The 23,824-nt window shown below is 47.2% G+C and overlaps 1 protein-coding gene across 9 annotated transcripts in view; it reads left to right on the top strand.

Annotated features, from left to right (window-relative positions):
* The window catches only part of NLRC5 (NLR family CARD domain containing 5), a 109,564-nt gene that overhangs the window by 49,346 nt on the left and 36,394 nt on the right, over window positions 1-23,824 (top strand). For all 9 annotated transcript variants that reach the window (XR_014784617.1, XM_084812098.1, XM_084812102.1 and 6 more), the window contains 12 exons: window positions 1,000-1,065; window positions 1,950-2,033; window positions 2,948-3,031; window positions 6,337-6,426; window positions 10,174-10,236; window positions 13,908-13,991; window positions 15,467-15,550; window positions 16,799-16,888; window positions 21,549-21,614; window positions 22,566-22,649; window positions 22,773-22,856; window positions 23,261-23,347. Coding sequence is in view for 8 of the 9 variants with exons in the window: in XM_084812098.1 (XP_084668224.1) it covers window positions 1,000-1,065; window positions 1,950-2,033; window positions 2,948-3,031; window positions 6,337-6,426; window positions 10,174-10,236; window positions 13,908-13,991; window positions 15,467-15,550; window positions 16,799-16,888; window positions 21,549-21,614; window positions 22,566-22,649; window positions 22,773-22,856; window positions 23,261-23,347 (966 nt within the window). In the remaining variant the exon portion in view is untranslated. The remainder of the gene's footprint in view (window positions 1-999; window positions 1,066-1,949; window positions 2,034-2,947; window positions 3,032-6,336; window positions 6,427-10,173; window positions 10,237-13,907; window positions 13,992-15,466; window positions 15,551-16,798; window positions 16,889-21,548; window positions 21,615-22,565; window positions 22,650-22,772; window positions 22,857-23,260; window positions 23,348-23,824) is intronic.

Consider the following 23,824-nt stretch of genomic DNA (forward strand, 5'->3'; position numbering starts at 1 on the left):
GAGTTTTGACTGAAACCTGGAGTGCATTCACTGCCCCACTGACATTGGAGCTCCCAGCCTCCAGTGCCAATCTCAATTCCCCAGCATCTCCAGTTCAAAGAATCAGGTAGCAGGGGGTAGAAAAGACCCCTCTCTGCCTGAGACTCTGGAGAACAGCTTCCAGTAAAAGCAGATGGACTAGGTGGACAAGTAATTTGGCCTGGGATTCAGCAGCTTCCTATAGACATTCCACATCTTTAATACCACTTTTTCCAGAAGGGAAGCTGTGTTAGTCTGTTGCAGCAAAAACATAAAAGCATCTTGCAGCCCCTTAAAGCAGCCTTCCCCAGCCTGGTGGGTTGCCTGGGAATTACGGGAGTTGTAAGCCCACACATCTGGAGGGCACCAGGTTGAGGAAGGCTGCCTTAAAGACTTGCCCACCCCTTGCACATGCAGGGCAAACATCTGCAGGTAGAGGGCCTTCACCAAAGGTTCCCTCCCTGCAGATGTTCATGCTGTATGTGCAGACATCAAGGGGCTTTGGCCTAGTCAGAATGTGTGACATCAGGGATGTGGCTAGTCAGCACAGTCCTGCTCATGCGCTGGCATCGGGTGTGGCTACTTAGCACAGTCCTGCTCATGCGCTGGCATCAGAAATGTGACTACTTAGCACAGTCCTGCTCAGGAACAGTTCTCTTCTGAATAGGGCTCTTATGTACAATCATGCCAAGCTTCTTCTTCTTTGCACTGTTTACCAATGTGCCTTAGTAATACAGAGGGAAGGGGAGAAACAAAGGAACTGAAAGCTATAACAAACAGTGGTCTCCACAAAATTCAGAAATTCAAAATGGAACAAGGGAGGATTTGTAATGTGCCAATCTCACTTCAGAGATAAGACCAGGGCAGATTCAGATTTCCAGTTTCCTCTGGGGAGAAAGTACGTCTCAGGATAATTTCAGAAGCATAATCCAAGTGTGTCTTCAAGGTGACTAACCTGGTGGGTTTTCTTTTCCTCTGAAGACATAGCCTGGCCAGTGAGCATCCAGGGGAGATGCTGGATCGTGCTGTCTGTGGCCGGTGCTTTTGGTGAGTTTCTATTTTACTTTCTGCTTGGGAATCTCAAACGACTTGCAAATTAAACTGTAGCCGTTCAGCCATTTCAAGCTGTGATATTATTGCAGAAGCTTGCAGTGCCCTGAAACAGACCCATCCGATATGCCTGGGGCTGAGAGGAAATGCCCCCCCACTCCCCATCCCAGTTTCCCACCCCATTTGAAGGGCGTGAAATTGAAAGGGTAATTTCTTTCCTTCTCCAAAGTGGAGGGCCATTTCGGCTGTTTGGTGGGTGGGGTGAAAGGGGGCAAAGCTGGCAGTGAACCCACCATGATGCAACAGTGCTTCTGGAACTCCTCCCAGTAGCTGGTGGACACCACTCTCCTAGAATCACAGAATAGTAGGGTTGGAAGGGGCCTACAGGACCATTGAGTCCAACCCCCTGCTCAATGCAGGCATCCAAGTCAGAGCATCCCCTTCTGTAAGTCCCTAGAGTGAGGGCAGGAAGTGTCGCCTTCTCTGTGTTTGGCTTCGGAACAGTTCTACGTGATGACATGGCAGCCTTCTGAGTCAATCACAGTGAGAGCAAATGTCTTCTGCCCTCTCTCTTGGGGAAGGCTGTTGAACCGCAGGCCCCTGGGCCAGATGTGGCCTACCTGCTATTTATTTTGTTCCCTCCTCCAATATATCCATCAGGTAGCACTGGAGCAGAATTAATGCTGATTTAAGTCTTTGGCAATGGAGGCTGGTGGGTCCGATGTCAGTGGGGCGGCGAATCCGCTCCGGGTTTCAGTCAGAACCAGTCAGTTCTGACTGGTTCTGACTGAAACCCGGAGCGGATTCGCCACCCCACTGACATCGGACCCACCAGCCTCCAACGATCTTTGGTGTGCTGCTGAACAGGTTCTGTGTTTCAGCCTTAGGGACTGCCTGGTGGGCCCGGAGGATGTGGACCGACTCTTTGGGATTCTAACCACATGTTCTGGGCTGACAGAGATCAAGTAAGTGCTGTGTGTGTATGTGAGTGTATTTGTACCAACCCATCCCACTCATTTAAAGTCAGTGGAATTGAGCCGGAGGCCCAATTCACATGACCAAATTAGCACAACGAGTCAAACTACACATTACTTTAACTGCAAAGCGTGTAGCTGAAGCTTTTTTAAAACTCTAGAATAACTGCACATGCCCCTGATTTGGATCGGGGCTATGACACACCAGGGTGGGGTGGGGTGAAACCTTCCCAGCATCACCAGTTTGCTTCCTGAAATCCCACCTCCTCTCCTGATGCAGGAGTTAAAAAAGGGGGAGAAGTCTCCATTGGTGTCAATGGCTTGTGTAAGGAGGAAGGTTTCATCCTCCCCTCCTGGTGTGCGGTGGTCCTGATCTGAATTGGGGATGCATGTACTTACTCTAGAGTAAAAAAAGCCTTAGTTACAAGCTACACAATTAACATAGTGTGCAGTTTGACTCTAAGGATACAGACAAATCCAAACTCCTAAAGAAGCCCAGTATTTTAAAAGAAATTCTAGTCTAAAATAAAACTGAAATGAATTACTCATACATCCCTACAAGCTGGTGTGTTTGTTGATGCGACTTGATAGCTCTCGCTGCCAGTGGGAGCGGCTGAGCAACCCAGGGATGTGCCGTCCCAGGTCGTTTAGCGTGCTGTCCGAAACTGGAACTCTGTCTTGCCTCTCCCCCGACAAGTCAGAGTGGGGTGAATTGGCACACTGGCTCATTCACAACTACCCAAGGGTTAAAAAACACACACACCTGGGTTGTCATTGCGTGCAAACTGTGCAACTGCTTCAAGCCATTTCAACAGCTTTGTGAACCCTCCAGGCTTCCGCCCCACAATAGATGGTCAAACTCTCTTCTTCCCATGTGTTCCAAACTCTCCTCCCTGGCTCTGCAGCTTATCTGGGAACTCGCTGAATGATGACAGTGTTGAGCATTTGCTGTCGTTCCTGCCCTGTCTCAACAGCCTGAAGCTCTTAAGGTGAGTCTGGACATCCATCTTCTTGACAGGGTTAGGGACGGGACCTCTGCCCGAGGCCCCTGGGGACCTGCCGCCACTCAGAGTCAATAACGTCGGGTGCCCTGATTGTATACTGCTGGTTCACAGGTTTATATGACAGAAGCCTTTTAATGCTACAGCGGTAGTTGATGTGTGAGTCGTCTCTCCAGTTCTAGACTTTCTGGAGGAAGGAGGAGCTGAATTCCACACATTTTGAGGTTTGATTCAATACAATAAACCTCCTGCAACAGAGTTGGAGTTATCTGATCTCATCCGATCACTGAACAGCATTAAGATACAAGACTGTTTGTTTGCAAATTGCAATTACTTGTGGAACTACTTGGATCTGGGGGCTGGGAACTCCACACAGCACAAGTACTAATGATATCAGGGGTGGCTGGAATAGAACACAACTTGTAATAGATGTGGGGGGGGGGCACAGCAAAGATCCTTGTGTCCCCTGAAAAACTCAACAGTTGCAGGACTCTTTGCTGGTTGTGCTGCAACACACTAACAAAGTGAGACTTCTGGAAATGCATTTACTTTCTCAAGGACAAGCCAAGGCTACTGGTGGCTTCTTTGACAAGTCCAGACATGCCATGGTAATTGTCCTTAGCAGACAAATTAAAGCTACTGCAAGGCAAAACCACAAGGTAGGAAATGCAGGAGTTGGACAGAGGCAGGCAAGACAGTGGTGCAGGGGCTTCTTAGGGGAGGCTGGAGCAGCAAGAGAATCAACGGGAAGGAGAGAAACTCTGGTGAGTTCTCTCAAGCAGGGAATATTGCTCTTGCCTTGGGCCTGAAGAGAGCCCCAAGGCTCCTCAGATGGCTTGGCAAGCTAGGCTTTGAGTCAGCCCAATGATTCCGAACTTTTGAATAACATGGCAGTCTTGAAAGAAGCTAACCCCCCTAAGATGCTAAGCAGTAGACACTGTCGGGCTTAGTCTGCTGCTAAGGATGTGCAGATTTTGTAAAATCCATTCAGTCTACATTTCACAGATTGTCAGGTGCCTTTCATTCCGCCGTGCACTCATTGATGGAATCAGACTTTTTCCAATTTCCCAAATTCACACTTGCGCAAGCACACACTTGCAAAACTGCATAAATCCCACCCCAAATGTGCACATTCGTGGTTTAGCCTATAGAGGAAATGCACATTTTGGCTCGGTGTTTTTTTTAAATCTTATGTATTTTTCTGCAACTAAATCTGCATACAATTCCGGAATGCAAAAAAAATCAGTCTGCAAGTCTGTGGAATCTGTGCCACTCAGGAAAAGCCGGCCTGCTGCAGAAGCTACAGGTTGGATTTATAGAAATCTAAACTCATTTGATTCCGTTTCAGATTTCTCTGTCATGCCTATCTGCTCCTACATTTAATAACCCCGCAAAAGCACAGAAGTCCTTGTATGGCAAGGGTGCAGAACTTCAGACCTGGGGGCCAAATCCAGCCCTTCCAGTCCAGCCCTCCAGGGTTTCCCAGATGACCATACCCCCTTCCCCTGGCCCCACCCCTTTTCCAGAACACTGCTGTTTGGTGGTTTCCTGGCTTTTGTGCAGCCCCCCATTCTAAAAAGTTGAAATGCTTCTCCTAAGACTTAGTTACTGGCAGTAAGGGCTTTGAACTAAACTATGCTGGTGTTTTGGCCCTGCCCCTTTTGTATTTGGCTCCGCCCACCACTGGAATATGCCCCCCATGAGCTTCTCTGGAAAGGAATGTGGCCCTTGGGCTTAAGGAGGTTCAATGCTCGTGGGCTTGTTCACACCACCATTTTTTATGTAGTCTGTGTGTGGACCATTCATCCCTGTAACGTTGTGTAAAAGGCAGCTTTAGGGCTGCCATTTCCGTAAAAGGCCTTTTATGCAGAATAATGAGCCGCCATTTTTATGCAAACTGTGGCTCGCTAAGGGACCAGGCAGCCGCACAGCAGTCACTGGGTGCTCGTCGAACTGTTGTGTGTAGGGATGTACGAAAGTCACTTACCTTTTCGCAGGGGTGCTTCGCGGTGGGGGGGAGGCGCTTCGCTTCTCCCCCCGAAGTTCAGGCGAGGGGGGGGGAGGCGTCCTGCCTCACCCGGCCGAAATTCAGGCCGGGGGGGGAGGCTTCCCGCCTCGCCCGGCCGAAATTGAGGCCGGGGAGAAGCGCCCCGTCTCCCCGGCCGCGAAACAAAGTGTAAAAAAACACAGAAAAACCCCGTGATAGCCTACGTAACGATTAACGTAGCCTATCATGGCTAGATTTCCAAAGTCAGCCGTGATAGGCTACGTAAATCGTTACGTAGCCTATCACGGGTGACTTTGAAAAAAAAAAAAGCATGTACGCAAATGGCGGCGGCCTATGGGCGCTGCCATTTGCATTCCTTATTTGGTCCCGGTAGTCTACGTAAATCTTTACGTAGACTACCGGGACCAAATAAGGAATGCAAATGGCGGCGCCCATAGGGCGCCGCCATTTGCGTATGCGCTTTTTTTTTTCTTTCAAAGTCACCCGTGATAGGCTACGTAACGATTAACGTAGCCTATCACGGCTGACTTTGGAAATCTAGCCGTGATAGGCTACGTTAATCTTTTGTTATGTAGCCTATCACGGGCTTTTTGGGTTTTTTTTACACTCTGTAATGGCAGCGACAGCAGCCGGTCGGAAGACCAGCTGCCGCCCCCGCCCCCGCCGAAAGGCCAACGAACCGCCGCTGAGACCTGCCGCCGGGAGGGACATTCGCCAAAGGTAAGTCCCATCCCGGGGGGGTGGCAGGGGGGGTGGCGGAGAATTTCACCGCCGATTTCGGGGGGCCGAATGCGTTGGCGCTCGGCCCCCCAAAGATTCGGGGAGAAATTCTCCGCCATCCCTAGTTGTGTGCCAAGCAGCCAGTGAGGTCTGTGGACCCCAGTCCAGCAGGCCGAGTGGGCTGGAGTGTGTCGAACACCACTCCATGTCGGATGCCCGCAACATCCCTAAGTCAGGGTAACCCATTTGGGGAGATGCTCTCTAACAGTTCATCATTGCAATTTGCCACTTCCTGGCTCAACCTACAGTTGAAAAGCCTTCTGGGATACATTGTGGTGCCCCCTAGACACATGTTGACACGTTCACATATCATGCCTTCCCTTCCCTCAAAGAACTAAACTCGGGATGGCCTTGTTAATTAACCAACGTACTTGCACTTGATCTGTATTTACAGCTAATCCATTGCCAATCCTGATCCATCACCAAGCCAAAGTTGCCTGATTTCCAGACTCAATGTTTTGACAGTTCTGCTTCTCTCCCCTCCAACCCCCACTCCCTCCTGCAGCATCCGTGAGAACAAATTTTCACCAAACTGCGTTCGCTTGCTGGCCAACTCATTTAGCCTGTGCAAGAGAATCTGTGAAGTAGAAGTCAGGTAAGGGGTTAAAGCCATTAGAGACCTAATTTGGGCAGATTGGGTTGGGCCCAGGCATATCGTGACATGGATAGCCTCATTTACCCTTCCATCCCTTTTCCTTCCCCCTCTCTCAGTGAGAGGTGAAAGAATGAAGCCTTTACTTTTGCGGCCATTTTGTGTGAAGAAGTCCCATAATCAGCAAGGTGGAAGGGATCTTGGAGGTCACCTGATCTCTTGCTCAGCGCAGGAATCTTGCAATGACAGCATCCCCGACAAATGGCCAAGCAGCCTGTGGTTAAACTCCTTCAGCAAAGGAGCGCTCACCCTGCCCCCCAAGACAGCCTGCTCCCCTGTTGAACTGCTCTTACCATTAGAATGTTTTTCCTAATGTTTAGTTCCCTTCCTATTTCCACCCACTACTTCTGGTCCTGTCCTCTGCAGCAATTCATTCTGGTATGTTTGCAAGCAAAGATTGCAAATCCTGTCCCTTCCTTCCTTCCTTCCTTCCTTCCTTCCTTCCTTCCTTTCTTTTTTTCTCCTCCTCCCTGCCACCATCTCAAATATCCACAGATACTCCATGGAGTTCCTTGGGTATCTTTGCCTTTAGGAAATGAAAGCATAAATTGGATACAGAGTATGCTCTGAAATGCAGATGTTCTCCTTTCTAGAATCATAGAGTCAGAGGGGGCCATTTACGCCCTCCAGTCCATTCCAGCTCAGGGCAGGAATCCAGTTTAAAAGCATCCTTGACAGATGGCTGTCCAGTCTCTGCTTGAATACTTCCAGTGACAAAGAGCGCAGCACCTCCCTAGGCAGCTGACTCCATTTGCTGACTGCTCTGACCATTAGGAAATTTTTCCTGATTTTCAGCCAAAGGTCTGCCCTTCCTGAAACTTAAGGCTGTTATGCCATGTCCTACAGTCTTGGGTGATAGGGAAAAGGCTGCAGCCCTTTTCTGTGTGACAACCCTTTATGTACTTGAAAAGTGCCATCATATCCCCCCTCAGTCTTCTTTGCTTTCTGTGGGATGCACGTTTGGTTGCACCCATTTTGAAACTCCCAACTAGCTTGTGCAAGAGTTCGTGTAACCCTTGGGTCAGCACCCAGGGCCAGGTTCAATGTCTAGAGGTTATTCTTCCCTTACTTTTAGTTCTGGCTCAAGCCCCCACCCAGGAAACCTGGGACTCCAATTTGGGTGTCTAAATAGCAACCTTACCCCCACACACACTCCAGAGATATGTACAAATAATGGTATTTATTCAAGTCAACAGTCAATCAATAACAGATAAGCCAAAAATATCTTTTAGTCCAACTCATATCACTCTCTCCCATGGTCTAGATATATCAGAGGAAGTCTGTGTCCTTTGACCTTGCTCACAGTTCGTCCAGGAATGCAGCCAATGAGTAGGGATGCTCTAGGCACAGGATTTGAGAGCATTGCAGTATGTTGCACCTGTGGGGGACAGCAGCAACAGCTGGGGTGCATTGCAGTGAGGGACTCCAACCAGCAGGCAGCAGCACAAAGGCAGGCACAGGACTGGTGTCAGGGTTGCCTCTGAGCATATAGAGTGTCAGAGTAGCTCAGATTTGGAGGAAGAGCTGCAACATGTGGGGAAGGACTTTTCCCATGCTCCAGAGGCACAGCTGCACGGAGAGCCCTCCCCCCATTCACACATCCCTGGGAGAGATAGCGGACAGGGGGAGGCGAGGGAAGAACAACCTGAACTTTTAGACGCAAGATGCAGATGCGAGCACAAGTGGGAAGTCGCAGGGGCTGAACTTTGGCGCTCTGCCCGATTGGCTCGGCGTCAACAGCTGCGCCTGGAAGTGTCCGGGAGAGGGGGAGATCTTCCCCTCCCACCCCTGAAGTTAAGAGAGCTTGCCGCCTTTTTCCCCAAATGGAGATCAACTTTCGTAGTCTGCCTTTGAACGCCCTGAAGGCTGTTTCTTTTGCGTTCTATGAGTCTCCGGCAATTTGCATCTGTATGCCTCAGTAGGGTAAATGGAATTAAAGCCTTGGAAATGCAGCCTCTGGCCTGAGTGTTGATTTGGCTCTTGGAGTTCTCAGCTGGGCAAAAAGGGAATCCGGACAACTGGAGAGCATTGTGATGTCTTGCACCGTGCCAGCTGGGGAACCTCAGTGACTCTGCAGCTCCAATGGGGGCTGCTAAGTTAGTTCCACAGCGCTACCATAGCTCTAACCCTCCCCACCTAGTAATGATTTCAGCCGCGGAGCAAGAGCCCACCTGTTCATGATTTCCAGCCAATAATGATTCAGCTCTAGACTAGTATAGTAAAGCTAAGCAACTCCCTATTTCTAGCACCCAGCATGGGAATAGTTCAGCTCTTCAACCTTTCCTTTGTAAATAAGAAACAGTTTCCAACAAACAATTACCCTGGCTCTTTCTTCGCAAAGGGAAACTATAGCCCCCATCCTACACCCTCTTTCTGCCCAGAAATGCGACCCCTTCTCTCCAAGGGCCACGAAAGATCAGGGCGGGCCAACACCTATTCAACACTCAAACTGCAGGGGGCTGACAAGGGGAGAAAAAAACCCCTCAAGTGTCCCAAACACCCCTTTTGGTTTCTTAGCTCAGTTTAACAGTTACAGTGAAACATATGAACAACTCTATTCAGCATGCAAACGAGCTCCTTCATGGTTTGCCATGCTGGGCTCGGATGTTTGGTGTTCTCTGCACTATCAGCTTCCCCACCTGATGGAGTGTGCTCTTTCCTCTACAACTTTACCTTCATGCATCCAGACACCAAGAATATCCTAGGGATGTACGAAAGTCATTTACCTTTTTGCAGGGGTGATTCATGGTGGGGGGGAGGCGCTTTGCTTCTCCCCCTGAAGTTCAGGCGAGGGGGGGGAGGCATCCCGCCTCGCCCGGCCGAAATTCAGGCCGGGGAGAAGCGCCCTGTCTCCCTGGCGGCGAAAGAAAAAGTTAAAAAAAACAAACAAACCCGTGATAGGCTACGTAACGATTATCGTAGCCTATCACGGCTAGATTTCCAAAGTCAGCCGTGATAGGCTACGTTAATCGTCACGTAGCCTATCACGGGTGACTTTGGGGGGGGGAAAAAGCGCGTACACAAATGGCGGCGGCCCATGGGCGCTGCCATTTGCGTTCCTTATTTTGGCACGTCTAGTCTACGTAAAGATTTACGTAGACTACGGCGAAAATAAGGGAACGCTATTTGCGTTGCCCTTATTTTCGCCGTAGTCTACGTAAATGTTTACGTAAACTAGACGTGCCAAAATAAGGAATGCAAATGGCGGCGCCCATGGGCCGCCGCCATTTGCGTACGCGCTTTTTTTTCCCCAACGTCACCCGTAGTGATAGGCTACGTTAATCGTTACGTAGCCTATCACAGGTTTTTTTTTAACTTTTTTATTTTGTAATGGCGGCGGCGGCAGCCGGTCGGGAGACCGGCCGCCGCCCCCGCCCCCGCCGAAACGCCGCCGAAATGCCGCTGGGACCCGCCGCTGAGAGGGACATTCGCTGAAGGTAAGTCCCATCCCGGGGGGCGGGCGGGGGGCCGGTGGAGAATTTCCCCAACACTTTCGGGGGGCTGAATGCCTCGGCGCTCAGCCTCCCGAAGATTCGTGGAGAAATTCTCCGCCATCCCTAGAATATCCTGTCTCCCCCAACAAAAAGAAGATGAGATAGACTCAGACACAAAGCAGGTTTGGGATAATTGTCCACGCCAGCAGACAAGTTCAAACCTCGGAACATGACATCTTTCCTTGTGTGATTCTAGATCAAGTGAAAATGCTTTTTTGCATTTTGTGGAAAGTCAAGACAGCCAAGAAATATGCTGCAGGTATGTGCAAACTTAATCATCTTTATGCCATTACCATTTTGTATCCTACAAACATGCTGAAAATGGCTAGCATGCTTTAAAAATGCAGGGACACGGGCAGATTGAACCAAGAAGTGCCCAGATGATTAAATATGTTCCACCCAAGACTTATTCGACCTATACAAAATATTTTCCCCTTTGTAATGACAGAGTATACTTGCGCTTTCTATGCAGTAGTCCATCTAGGAAATGTAAGACCCAAGACTTAATAACCGGGGCAGGGGCTGCTGGCTTTAGATGGTCATATGTATTACTTCAATGAATCAAGGTAAGCTGGAGGTGGTCAAACATGAGATGGCAAGATTGAACATCGACATCTTGGGAATCAGCGAACTAAAATGGACAAGCATGGGCGAATTTAATTCAGGTGACCATTATATCTACTACTGTAGGCAAGAATCCCTTAGAAGAAATGGAGTAGCACTCATAGTCAGTAAAAGGGTGGGAAAAGCAGTACTGGGGTACAATCTCAAAAACGACAGAATGATCTTAGTACGAATCCAAGGCAAACCATTCAACATCACAGTAATTCAAGTCTATGCCCCAACCACTGAGGCCGAAGAAGCTGAGGTTGATCGGTTCTATGAAGACCTACAACACCTTCTAGAACTAACACCAAACAAAGATGTCCTCTTCATCATAGGGGATTGGAATGCTAAAGTAGGAAGTCAAGAAATCACTGGGATAACAGGCAAGCATGGCCTTGGTGAAGCTTCACAAAATGAAGCAGGACAAAGGCTAATAGAGTTTTGCCAAGAGAACACGCTGATCATAGCAAACACTCTTTTCCAACAGCACAAGAGGCGACTCTACACATGGACATCACCAGATGGTCAATATCGAAATCAGATTGATTATGTCCTTTGCAGCCAAAGATGGAGAAGCTCTATACAGTCACTAAAAACAAGACCTGGAGCTGACTATGGCTCAGATCATGAGCTTCTTGTTGCAAAATTTCGGCTCAAATTGAAGAACGTAGGGAAAACCACTAAACCATTCAGGTATGACCTAAATCATATCCCTTATGAATATACAGTGGAGGTGAGGAATAGATTTAAGGGATTAGACCTGATAGACACAGCACCTGAGGAACTATGGACGGAGGTCCGTAACACTGTTCAGGAGGCAGCAACTCAATCCATCCCAAAGAAAAAGAAATGCAAGAAAGCCAAGTGGCTGTCTGATGAGGCTTTACAAGTAGCTGAGGAAAGAAGGGAAGCGAAAAGCAAGGGAGAAAGGGGAAGATATACCCAACTGAATGCAGAGTTCCAGAGAATAGCAAGGAGAGACAAGAAGGCCTTCTTAAATGAACAATGCAAAGAAATCGAGGAAAACAACAGAATGGGAAAGACTAGAGATCTCTTCAAGAAAATCGGAGATCTCAAGGGAACGTTTTGTGCAAAGACGGGCATGATAAAGGACAAAGAAGGCAGGGACCTAACAGAAGCAGATGAGATTAAGAAGAGGTGGAAAGAATACACAGAAGAACTATACAGGAAAGATCTGAATGTATATGATAGCCATGATAGTGCAGTCACTGAACTTGAGCCGGACATCCTAGAGAGTGAAGTCAAGTGGGCCTTAGGAAGCATTACTAACAACAAAGCTAGCGGAGATTACAGTATTCCAGCTGAGCTATTTAAAATCCTAAAAGATGATGCTGTTAAAGTGCTGCACTCAATATGCCAACAAATTTGGAACACTCAACAGTGGCCACAAGACTGGAAAAGGTCAGTTTACATTCCAATTCCAAAGAAGGGCAATGCCAAAGAGTGTTCAAACTACCATACAATTGCGCTAATTTCACAAGCCAGCAAAGTGCTCAAAATCCTACAAGCTAGGCCTAGGGGTGGACGAAAGTCACTTACCTTTTCTCGCAGCTTGTTCGCGGTGGGGGGGAGCGCTTCGCCCTTATTTTCGCCGTAGTCTACGTAAACATTTACGTAGACTACAGCGACCAAATAAGGAACGGGAATGGCGGCTCCCTATGGGGGCCGCCATTATCCGTACACACTTTTTTTTTTTAAAGTCACCCGTGATAGGCTACGTGACGATTGACGTAGCCTATCACGGCTGACTTTGCAGATCTAGCCGTGATAGGCTACGTGAATCGTCACGTAGCCTATCAGGGGGCGTTTTTTTTTTTTTTTCTTTGATTGCAATGGCGGCAGCAGCAGCTGGTCGAAAGACCGGCTGCCGCTCCCGCCCCGCTCGAACACCCGCCGAACCGCCGGCTGGACCCGCCGCCGGGAGGGACATTCGGCGAAGGTAAGTCCCGTCCCGGGGGCGGGTGCGGGGGGGGTTCGGAGGATTTCTCCCCGAAACTTGTTCGGGGGGCCGAACACGTTGGCGCTCGGCCCCCCGAAGTTTCGGGGAGAAATTCTCCGCCAACCCTAGTCCCCATGTAAGTGCAGGAACGCAGCTTGGAGTGCTCCTGGATTCTTCACTTTCTCTTGAGGCCCAGGTGTCCCCCTTTGCCAGGAGCACCTTTTATCAGCTTAGGATGATATACCGGCTGCGATGTTATCCATGCGGTGACAGTTATCCATGCTCTGGTAACCTCCTGGTTGGATTATTACAATGCATTGTATGTGGGTTTGCCTTTGAAGATGGTTCAGAAACTTCAGTTAGTACAAAACAGAGCTGCTAGGTTACTAACTGGGACTGGCCTATTCGACCATGTGATGCCAGAGCTTTGTCAGCTGCTCTGGCACCCAGTCTGTTTCCAAGCCAAATTCAAAGGGTTGGTGTTGTCCTTTAAAGCCCTAAATTGCGTGGGACACAAGTACCTAAAGGCACCTCTCCTCCTGCATCTACCTTCTTGGACCCTGCTTGCATCTTCAGGGGCCTCCTTCAGGAGCCCCTGCCAAAGGAAGCTAGGCAGGTGGCTACAAGAGACAGGGCCTTCCCAGTGATGGCACCCCACTTATGGAATAAACTCACCAAAGAGGTTCACCTGGTGCTTGCGCTATTATCTTTCTGGCATGAGGCAAAGGCCTTTCTTTTCTCCCAGGCATTTTAGGGATGTAGTTCTAGGTTATTATGGTTGTTTTATCTATGCCTGTGTTGTTTCTTGTTTGTTATATTGCATTTTATTCTTCTAAATATTTGTATTGCATTTTATATTTTTAACTGTTTTAAACTGGCATTTTTAGTTTTTGAACTGATTGTAATCCACCCAGAAAACGTTAGTTATTGGGCGGATTAGAAATGTGCTAAATAAATAAAATAAATGTCTGGCTGGCCCCCCTGACTATAAAATGTGTTTAACAATAAGAAGAAAGAAAATATGTTTCAATGAGCAGTTTCAGCCCTGGTAGGCTCTGACATGTTCATGCCAGCCCAGATGTTGACCCAGGACCTGTTTACCACTGTCCCATCACCTACCGCTCTCCGGACAGTCATTTGGGGACCCCATGGGTTGCAGAGGTCCTGTCTTTCAGCTCTGACATCCAACCCTAACTGAACCACTGTTTCTATTAGAGAACTGGAGAAATAAAATGAGACATTTTCAAGCTCTGGGGGCAGGGGCGGGGAGGAGAGGCTAGATTACAAATACAATATACATCACTGGTCTATCACTTCCTTTGTTAAAAAACACACAAACCTGCTGCTTATCTTCCCTCAAACAGGCTAACAGACTGTGGCATTGGCCAGGATGATATCCAAGAGCTCTGTGCCATCCTCGAGAAGTGTGACCATCTTGCAGAACTGGAGTAAGTGGGGTCACTATTGCTGTTACGTCCTCAGATACATAAACTGGGATGGAGTAGGGATTTTGTCTGGAAAATGCTGTTAATGGCTCACTGTGGTAATTTTCTGTTTTGTAAATAATACATGCATTTTAGGGTTTATTTCTTTGCTTTTTAAGTTAAATAAAGGAGCTCTAGCAGAATAATGTACAAAACATAATACCGTAAGAGAGAAAGTAATAAATGTGGCAGTCCGTTATCTGTTAGCCCTGGTGAGCTTTCTGAGTGTCTGGCAAAGCCAACCAGGGCCAGATCCAGGTTTTGACGGCTCTTGGGCAAGACACCCTCCATGGGCCCCCTCCCTCAGTGAGTCCACCTTCTCACCATCATTGTCACCAGCCGTTCTTGCTCCTTCTCCTCTTTCTCATCATTGCTTCCACTTGCTTGCTTGGCAGGCAGAGCACCAGAGAGCAGGAAGGCCACGGCATCTCCTGCTCCTCTTTCCTTCTCACCACCACCCTTGTCTGGTCCAGGGTGAGAGGCAGGTGAGCAAGCCGGTTGCAGTGGTGAAGAGGAGGAGCGAGTCCAAGGGGCTCTTGTCAGTGGGCCCCTGCTGGGCTGTGGGCCCTTGGTGGGTGCCCAAACATACCTACCCTTGACACTAACCCTGCTTCCGCCCTCTTCAGCTCTGAGTTGTTGCTGGGCAGGGGCTAGTTTTCACATTGGGAAGGATCTCCCACTCTGTCTTCAAGCTTAGAGCTGGAGAGAGGAGCAGGTTTTTCCCCCTGACCTCATGCCGTGTTTTGGAGGTCCTGGAGACAGCCAATTTTGGGTTGGTCAGCAAGGCCCACCAAAATGTGTCAACCCCTGGCCTTCTCAGAGGTGACTCCTCTATTATAGAACACCCTCCTCAGAGAGGCTCACCAGGCACCCACCCTGTTGTGATTTCAGTACCAAGTGAAGACTTTTTAAAACGTAATAATTCTCAGACCTTTTCATTTAATTTGATCGGTGTGGGTTGATTGTCTGGGTTTCTTGTTTTTATGGTGATTCTAATGATTTCACTGTTTTTTGGAATTATAATTGTTAGTTTTTCTTGTTTTCACCATTTTGGGAAGTAGAACTGTTAATTTCTTCTGTTTTGTTTATGTACATCTCCTGACTAATAAATTTTATAAATGAATACAAATAAATAAATTATGTCCACAGCCAGGAGTTCATCCTGCAGCTTTCCCCAACTTAGTGCCCTCCAGATGTGTTGAGCTACAACTCCCATAATCCCTGAGCCAGCCAACTGGCTGGGATTATGGGAGTTGTAATCCAACATGTCTGGAAGGCACCAGGTTGGGGAAAGCTGTTGTACTGGGTTGAATGTTGTTGTTACTGACCTGTTGCTGGGTCAGTAACTTTGACTTACCATTGAAATGTATTGATGGGATGTGGTGGTGTCTGATGCATGCAGATCCAGTGGGATTTCATTAGTTGTGTTTCTTTTTCAGTCTTTCTGGGAATCATCTTGGCAATGAAGGATTGAGGTGTCTCTTAGAACATTTGCCCAAGATCAAAGTTTCCTGCCTCCTGAAGTAAGTGGCTGTAGTTATACATCCAAGAGACAGAGGACCAGCTATGAGATTTGGGATGCACCATTCCCAAACCCACTTCTGGCAATGGCTCTTCATCCTCCTCCTCCTCCTCCACCACCACCACCACCACCATCAGCACACACATACACACATACATAGTCTAGAGGTCCTTCCCTGCCCCAACTTCTCCCTGGCAGCCATCAACGAAATCAGCTTTGACGTTACTTTCAGTCAACTGGAACACACTTTAATTGTAAAAATAATTGTTGAAAACCATTGCAAGGGTAAGCGCTAGTGTCTTCCCATGCCAGAAAGGTGATGGAGGACCAATGCTTCTGAGGGGGTAGGTCTTTGGGAGGGGGAGGAGCCTCACGTGAGGCTCTGCAGGCCGCCTGAGCCGGAAGTTCCCCATCCCTGCTCTAGCCTTTGAAAGCTTTGTTTGCTTGCAAGTTTTCTGCAAGCATCCATTGCAGTTTGTATCCAATTACAATAAAAAATGCACACATTGGATGCATACATTTGAAAAAATACGCAAGAACATCCAACATGTGGGGAATTACAAACGACGGTTTAATGTCATTGCAATCATCTCATATGATCCAGCTGTCCCTATTTCCTGGTATCTGCCCCTGCTAGAACACTAGTTTGGTTTATCTGATTCTGATTTCAGAGATTTAAGAGAAATTGGCTTCAGGGTTTTCTTTATCAGAATTTACTCAGTTCACTCCTCCTGGAGCTGAACACAGACCAGAACTCGATTTGTGGTTGATGTCCATACATTTCCGAGCTTGTGATGGAACTCACAAAACAAAATGAAAAGTGTATACATTTGGAAAATGTGCACTTTTGAAAAATGCACACAAATATACTTTAATCAGTGGGAGAAGAATGTGTACATTAAAAAATGCACACATTCGATGCATATATTTGGAAAAATATGCAAGAAAATACACATAATTTTTCATGCAAAAATAAAAGCATGTCCCTGTTCCTGGCTAGCCTGGTAGAGTATATGGTGGCATTTAAACTAGGGAAAGCATAACTTGTGAAAAATGGTGATAATGTACATGAACTGAACTTGGGGGAAGATTCCTAAATGATAATTTCAGCACAATAAAATTCACGTGGATGCATCTTAGCCCTAAGGAGGGAGAAGGTGCCAGAATGGAGAAGGATCATCCAGACAACACACACCATTGTAAACCACTGAGCAACAGTCTGAGACATTTGCTGTCTTCTTTTGTGTAGAATCAGCCAGAACAGGATCTCGCAAGAGGGAGTTCTCCATCTCGTTAATGTCCTCGCCACATACCAAAACGTAGCTGAAGTTAACGCAAGGTACAGTTGCTTGTAGTCATTTCTCTTTCCTCCCCCCACCCTTTCCCTTGCGAACCAATTTGGACTTGGAAAAGGTGCACAGATTTTGAGAAAAAGATGGTTTTTTAAATGAGGGATTTGAAGGAGGTGGGTTCCCTTTTAGTGAAAGGGAGTAGACTTTCAATATGCGAGGGGGGGGAATTTAAAATTGCTTCAGAGGAGAGGAAGCTGTGTGGCAGAAGGCATAAAAGCGGGAATGGAAGATGTGGTATTGATGTGCTTGCATGGAGTGGAGAGAAGTAGGTAGATGACAGAGATTGAGAATAAAATGCCAATATCATACTGCCCTTATATAAATCTATGGTGCAACCACCCTTGGAATACTGTGTACCTTTCTGGTCATCACACCTAAAACAAAGATATTGTAGAGCTGGAAAAAGTACAGAAAAGGGCAACTAAAATGATCAAAGGGCTGGAACATCTCCCCTATGAGGGTAGATTACAACAGCTGGAATTGTTTAGCTTGGGGAAAAAAGGAGGATAAGGGGAGACATGATAGAGGTCTACAAACTTATGCATGGTATGGGGAATGTAGGGAGACATTTCTCCCTCTCTCATAATACTAGAACCTGGGGTCATCCCATGAAACTGATTGGTGGGAGATTCAGGACAGATAAAAGGAAGGGTTTCTTCACAGAGCGCATAGTTAAGCTAAGGAATTCACTACCACAAGATGTAGTGATAGCTACCAACTTGGATGTCTTTAAAAGGGGGTTAGACAAATTCCCAGAGGAGAAGGCTATCAATGGCTACTAGGCTTGATAGCTATGTCCTACCTCCTGTACCAGAGGCGGTATGCCTATGTACACCAGTTGCTGGGGAACATGGGTGGGAGGGTGCTCTTGCATTCGTGTCCTGCTAGTGGTTTCCTGGTCAATAGCTGGTTGGCCACTGTGTAAACAAAATGCTGGGCTGGATGGACCCTTTGGCCTACTCCAGCATGGCTCTTCTTATGTTCTTATAGCTGCATGTCAAATGATGCTTTTAAAGCAGGGCTGGGCAGAAGGTAGATTGGGACTAGGATCATGCATGTCTCATGGATAATGGATGTGGTTCTTGGGCATGAATAGCAAAAATACAAATAAAGAGTATTCCAACATACAGCCTCAGTTTCTTCACTTGGGGGGTGTTTCCACCAGTGATTTACTCCGAGCCGGCTGTGTGTTGAGGTTGTTAGGGGTACATGACGTCGTGGCCATCCAGCAGCCACCCCAGAGCTTAGCAGGGAAAAAATGGATTTCCTGAGACTGCTTATAGTCCAATTCTTTTCCTCAAGTCGGGTTCTCCCCAGTATAGTTGCTGTGTGCCCCAACCCCCGCATTGACCTCGGGCATGCTAGCCCTGCCCAGGGGTGTGCCTTTCACCGTGACCCCGGTCAAGGGGTGTTCCCCCCATTGTGCTGAATGAGGCTTGCCCTCTCAGTGACCACATAAATAACAGAGAAGCCCCTCAATTGACACGGCACATTTTAAAGCCAAATCCTTACGTGCAATTAAGCACAATCTCGAGGCTCCAATTCATTGCCTTAGGAAGTAAGTACTTCACAGCTTCCTAACAGAGATCCTGTGCATTAAAATGGGGGCTGGTTTCCCTCTCTTTCCCACAACAAATCCATTAGTGTCTCCTCAGAAGTAACTCCCATTGTGCTGAATGAGGCTTGCCTTTGAACGCCCACATCAGAACTTACAGAGATTCCCCCTCAATTGAAATGGCACACATTAAAGCCCAATTCCTTAAGTGTGATTCAGCGCGATCTCGAAGCTCCGATTCATTGTCTTAGGAAGTAAGTACTTCACAGCTTCGTTATAGAGATCCCGCGGGTTACAATGGGGGCTGGTTTCTGTCTTTGTGTTTACTGCTCTCTTTCCCACAACAAACCCATGTCTCCCCAGAAGTAACTCCCATTGTGGTCAATGAGGTCCTGCAAGTTAAAATGGGGGCTGGTTTCCATTTTTGTGATCTCCTCCTCCCTTTCCCAGTACACGCATGTGTGTGTCTACTCGGAAGTAGCCCCCATTGTGCTCAGTGAGGCTTGCTCCTGAAATGCAGGTGCATCTCAGCTTTCAGGCAAAAGGAGAAAGGGGGGAGGGGGGAAGCCCCTCTTATTGGTTGAACTGCCCCTGCCAGTCAGATGACATTCACTCCAACCCCCACCCCCACCCAGAAGTATGCTCTGTGAAGTGATTTTTACTGGTCTAGAGAATCTGCTCGTGGAGCCCTGCTCACAGCAAAGCCAATTCCTTTTTAAAAAACAAACAAACCTGCCACTCCTCCGTTAGCTTCTCCTTCCATTGTTGTGGAAACACGGCCTTGGTAGGGATTAACAAAACTAAGTTTCCCTACCAGCCGCAATGTTCATTCGCATTATAAACATCTCTCCTGGTTTGCATAAGGTAGATAGTGACCAGATTCAGATGATCATATCTTGGCTTAAGAAACTATGAACAAGCCTTTTGCCCACATGTACAGCTCCTTTGCTCCTTCTTTTGCATCATGAGCAAGCAAACCTGGAAGCTCTAATTAATCATAGTTTCCTGTTTCATCTGAACCAGCTTTGGAACAAGCCAAGATACAAACCATGGTGTAATATCCTGGCTTGTTCCAAATTTGGTAGCCATAATTTCCTGGTTCAGATAAACTGGGAGACTATGATTAATCCGTTTGGCTCCCTAGTAACCTTCATGTGTGAAAATTCCCTAAGTGTAAGTTATAACCATACGCTTAAGTTTGATGTGGGAAACAACCAGGAGCTATGGCAGAAATGTAAGCATCGGGATAATTACATGATAATTACAAGAGGGAGTGAGATTAATGCAAAAATACTGCGGTGTGCATTTTGATGGAACACAATTCACAGCTTCCGTACGTTCCCAGTTTCATATCTCAGAATTACCAAATCATTGGCTATTTTTGAAACTTGGGCGTCTGCAGTTTGAAACTCTGGAGAGATAGAGGTTCAATTATTGGATTTGAAATACGAAAGCAAAAACTGTTGCTTGACTGAAATGGCTTGTTGTTACCTATTTTGTATTTGCCCATGGAAAGATATCTTAGATGGTTTTGTTGTTTTTTCTGCTGCTTCTCATGATTGTCAGAGCCCCCATCTACCCTGTGCCCTGCTGGCAAGAGGCTGGCAGGGTGGGAAGATTTTCTCCACTCCGGTTCCTCCTGAAATGCATTTTAAGATAGACAGGCCTCTGAGCCTGTCTGAATCTCTTACTGGCAGATCCATGGCCCTGCCATGCCCCCCAGCATGCCCCCCTCCCCATTCTCTGCCCACAATTGGAGCCCAGACCTTGAGAGAGGGGCTGCCATAGAGATTTCTGCGATGGCTGGAAGAGGTGGAGTCATGGGACACCCCTGTTTGGATTTCACCCTAGAAGATTCTAGCTCTGTCTATGGCTTGGGGAGGATTCCCAGCATTCTGTGGCCCCTCAGACACAATCTGGGGCCATAGGAATGCCCCCTTAGTCTGTTTTTAATTTGTTTTATTGTGTTTTGAAAATTTTTAAGCCATCCAGGGAATTTTGGTGAAGGGTATAAATCTCCAAAATTATTTATTGCTCTCTTATTAATTATTAATTAATTATCAAGAATTATCAAGAATTCTTAATTATCTTTGTCAATAATTATTAATTGTTAATTATTTATTGCTCTCTTAGTTTGCTTTTAATTTATATTAATTTATTAAATTTATTAATCGCCCATCTGGCTGGTCACCCAGCCACTCTGGGCGATGTACTATAATAGAAACAGTTTATAACAATAACATTCTACATTAAAAACATCATATTTCTAAAAATACCCTAACCCACCCCAAATGCCTGCCTGAATAACCACGTTTTCAATGCGTGGTGGAAGCTCATTAAAGAGGGGGCATAGCGGAGTTCCCTAGGGAGGGAGTTCCACAGAGTGGGGGCCACCACAGAGAAGGCCCTCTCCCTCATCCTCACCAGTCTAGCTGTCCTGGCTGATGGGACAGAGAGAAGGCCATCCAAGGCTGATCTTGTTAAGTGGCCTGTCTGGTGTTGCTGGAGGCGCTCCTTAAGATAGGCTGGGCCGGAACCATATCGGGTTTTAAAGGTCAAAACCAACACCTTGAATTTGGCCCGGAAAACAACTGGTAACCAGTGCTGCTCCTTCAGCACTGGAGTGATATGATCTCGCCGGCGGCTGCCTTTAATCAGGCGAGCCGTCGCGTTCTGTCCCAGCTGCAGCTTCCGAACCGTCTTCAGGGGTAACCCCACGTAGAGCGCATTACAGTAGTCTAAACGAGAGGAGACCAGGGCACGTACTACTGATGGGAGCAGATGGCCGGGAAGGTAGGGTGCAGCCCCCGTATCAGATGTTTTATTTGTTTTATTGCATTTTGAAATTTTGCAAGCCACCCAGGGAATTTTTGTTGAAGGATGTAAATCTCCAAAATTATTTATTTATATCATTCTTTAGCTCATTCTGGATATGTTTCACTAAAAGAAAAAAAAGCGTGGGGGCGGGGGAGAATATGTCCAGCAGAGAATATATACATTCCAGAATTCAGGTGTACAACGAGCTGTCTTTCAAAGAAAAATTCCCCCAGTCCTTGTTTTTTCTAAAGCCGTGTGTCGTTCTTGTCTTCCAGTTTGTTCTCTGAGGAAATGCTGTTTATCACATTAGTGAGAGAAGATAAACCTCAAAAGATCCTGAGGTAATTAGTTAAGCATTATTACACATACATCCCCTTTGAGCCATTCAGGGCACAATCCTGTGCATGTTTAGACAGAAAAAAGTCCTACAATTCCCAGCATGACCCAGCCAGCCAATTGGAAAAATTCTCAAAGTTCAGAAGAAACCAAATTTAAGACAGGAAAAAAGACAAATAGGCACCGAGGGGGTTTTAACGATTCCTCCCATGCTGTGGTCCTGAGAAGAATCCACCCTTTGAAGCTGGTGTGCACACATACACTAGCTTTGGTGGTCCCCGTCTGATGGCAACAGGAGATTTCCTCCCAAGTCAAGCACTAGTTTCAGAGGAAGGATTTTCCTCAGGATTGCAGCAGGGAGAAAAAGATTAAATTCCTCCTTCACGACTGCTGTAATCCCACTAATTATCAGCTCCCAGCTGATGCTATCTGCATTTTTAAAAGCAGGAGGTTTCCATGCAAAAAAGTATTGAACATCACATCTAGTTTATCCCTAAATCATACCACAATTTCAAACCAATTTTCACTTTGTTAAATAAAGCATCAAATTTTTATAAAAATTAATGTTGATCATCTCTCCATATATGTTTGGCTCTTCATCTCTAGAGAGATGATGGCCACGGGAGTCCACCGCCACCATAAAACTGGAGTGAGACCTATTAGGGTGGAGGTCCAGCACCAGTGATGTAGTGCAGTGGCGGCTAGTGGCTCCCACACCCGGTTTCAGTCAGAACCAGTCAGAACTCTAAAGAAGCTACCAGAGGTGGTTCTAACTGAAACCCAGAGCAGCTTCACCACCCCACTGACATTGGAGCCACCAGCCTCCACTGGGATATCCAAATCATCCAAAGGATCTCTTCAAAGTCATTGCGCTATGAAGCTTTACCAGCTACACCCTGCAGCTTGTTGACCTGCCCAGAAGGAGCTAATATGGCTTGTTCTCTCCTTTCTTCAAGACTAAAGCAATGCAGCTTCCAAGCAGAACATCTGGTGCAACTGTTCTCCAGGCTGGAAAAATGCATTGCCCTGAGCGTTTTCACGTGAGTTTGTGTTCCCGCTGTCAAGATTACTTTTCTATCCTGGCTGGCATGAAATTCTACTCTGGTTACTTAGGGCCCATCTAATAAGACTCTGTCTCACAAGATTGTCATCTTTGTTCTTAGGTCAACTAATAATGGCATGATGGTCAGCAATGCAGAAGATCTGTTTAGGACCCTAAGGAAACCAGTGGGCATGCTAAGAATAGGGTAAGAATTTCTGTTCTCTCAATTGGTTCTGTTCAAACCATAGCCCTGGGGCCAAACCTGGCCCTCCGGGGTTCCCCAGATGGTTCCATCTCCTTCCCATGTTCCCACCCCCTTTCCCCGGTCACCAATCGTGTGATGGTTTCCTGGCTATTGTGCAGTTTTTCCATCCTGAAAGGTCGGAATGCCTCTCCCAATGCTTCGTTGCTGGCAGTAAAAGCTTTAAGCTAAAATACACTGGTATTTTTGGTATTCTGGGGGGCCACCCCTTTTGCTTTTGGCCCCACCCACCACTGGAATGCGGCCCCCGAGAGCTTCTCTGAAATGGAATTTGGCCCTCTGGCTGAAAGGGGTTCCGCACCCCTGCCCTGCATCAAAGCAAAAGTGGCGTGTGGTTTGCATTGCAGCATAGAAGAACCGTGGGTGAAAGACAAGAGCCTCGTTGCTCTTCTGCAGGTGGCTGCCGAAGTCCAGGGAAACATCACGGCAGTGAGGTAATTAGATTCTCCGTGTCTGATGTCTTCCCGTGTTGCTTCTCTAGAGTTAAATATATGGTTGGCAGAGAAGGCCCAGAAGAGATGCCCCGGATCCCTTACAGAGATATTTGTTCTCTCTCTTTCCTAAGAACATGTTCTCGTATTCCCACAGAGCTGGCCATGGCTTTATAAAGATTTGTATCCCATCTTTCTGGCACAGGCGGGAGAATCTATAACTGCTGAATGTACCACTTCATCTGAGAATTTAAAGTACATCTGTCTCCCAAGTCATTTTGAAAACGGGATGAAGTTTTCGAGTCTTCCTGCTGAATGTTTAAAAAACCTTGAGGGGTTTTTCGAGCATTCGATAGAAGCACTTCAAAAGTGCAGCCCCCTGTCCCCCCTGTCTGTTCCCCCACTTCTCAAGCAGAAACTCTCTTAGTTTCACAAAGGTTGGAGTGACCTGTAAAGGGCTTGCTAGGCACAAGAGAGGCT

The sequence above is a fragment of the Heloderma suspectum genome, chromosome 8 (genome assembly GCF_057233095.1).
Source record: "Heloderma suspectum isolate Gila_16-S chromosome 8, 16-S_ref, whole genome shotgun sequence".
Classification (NCBI taxonomy): domain Eukaryota; kingdom Metazoa; phylum Chordata; class Lepidosauria; order Squamata; family Helodermatidae; genus Heloderma; species Heloderma suspectum.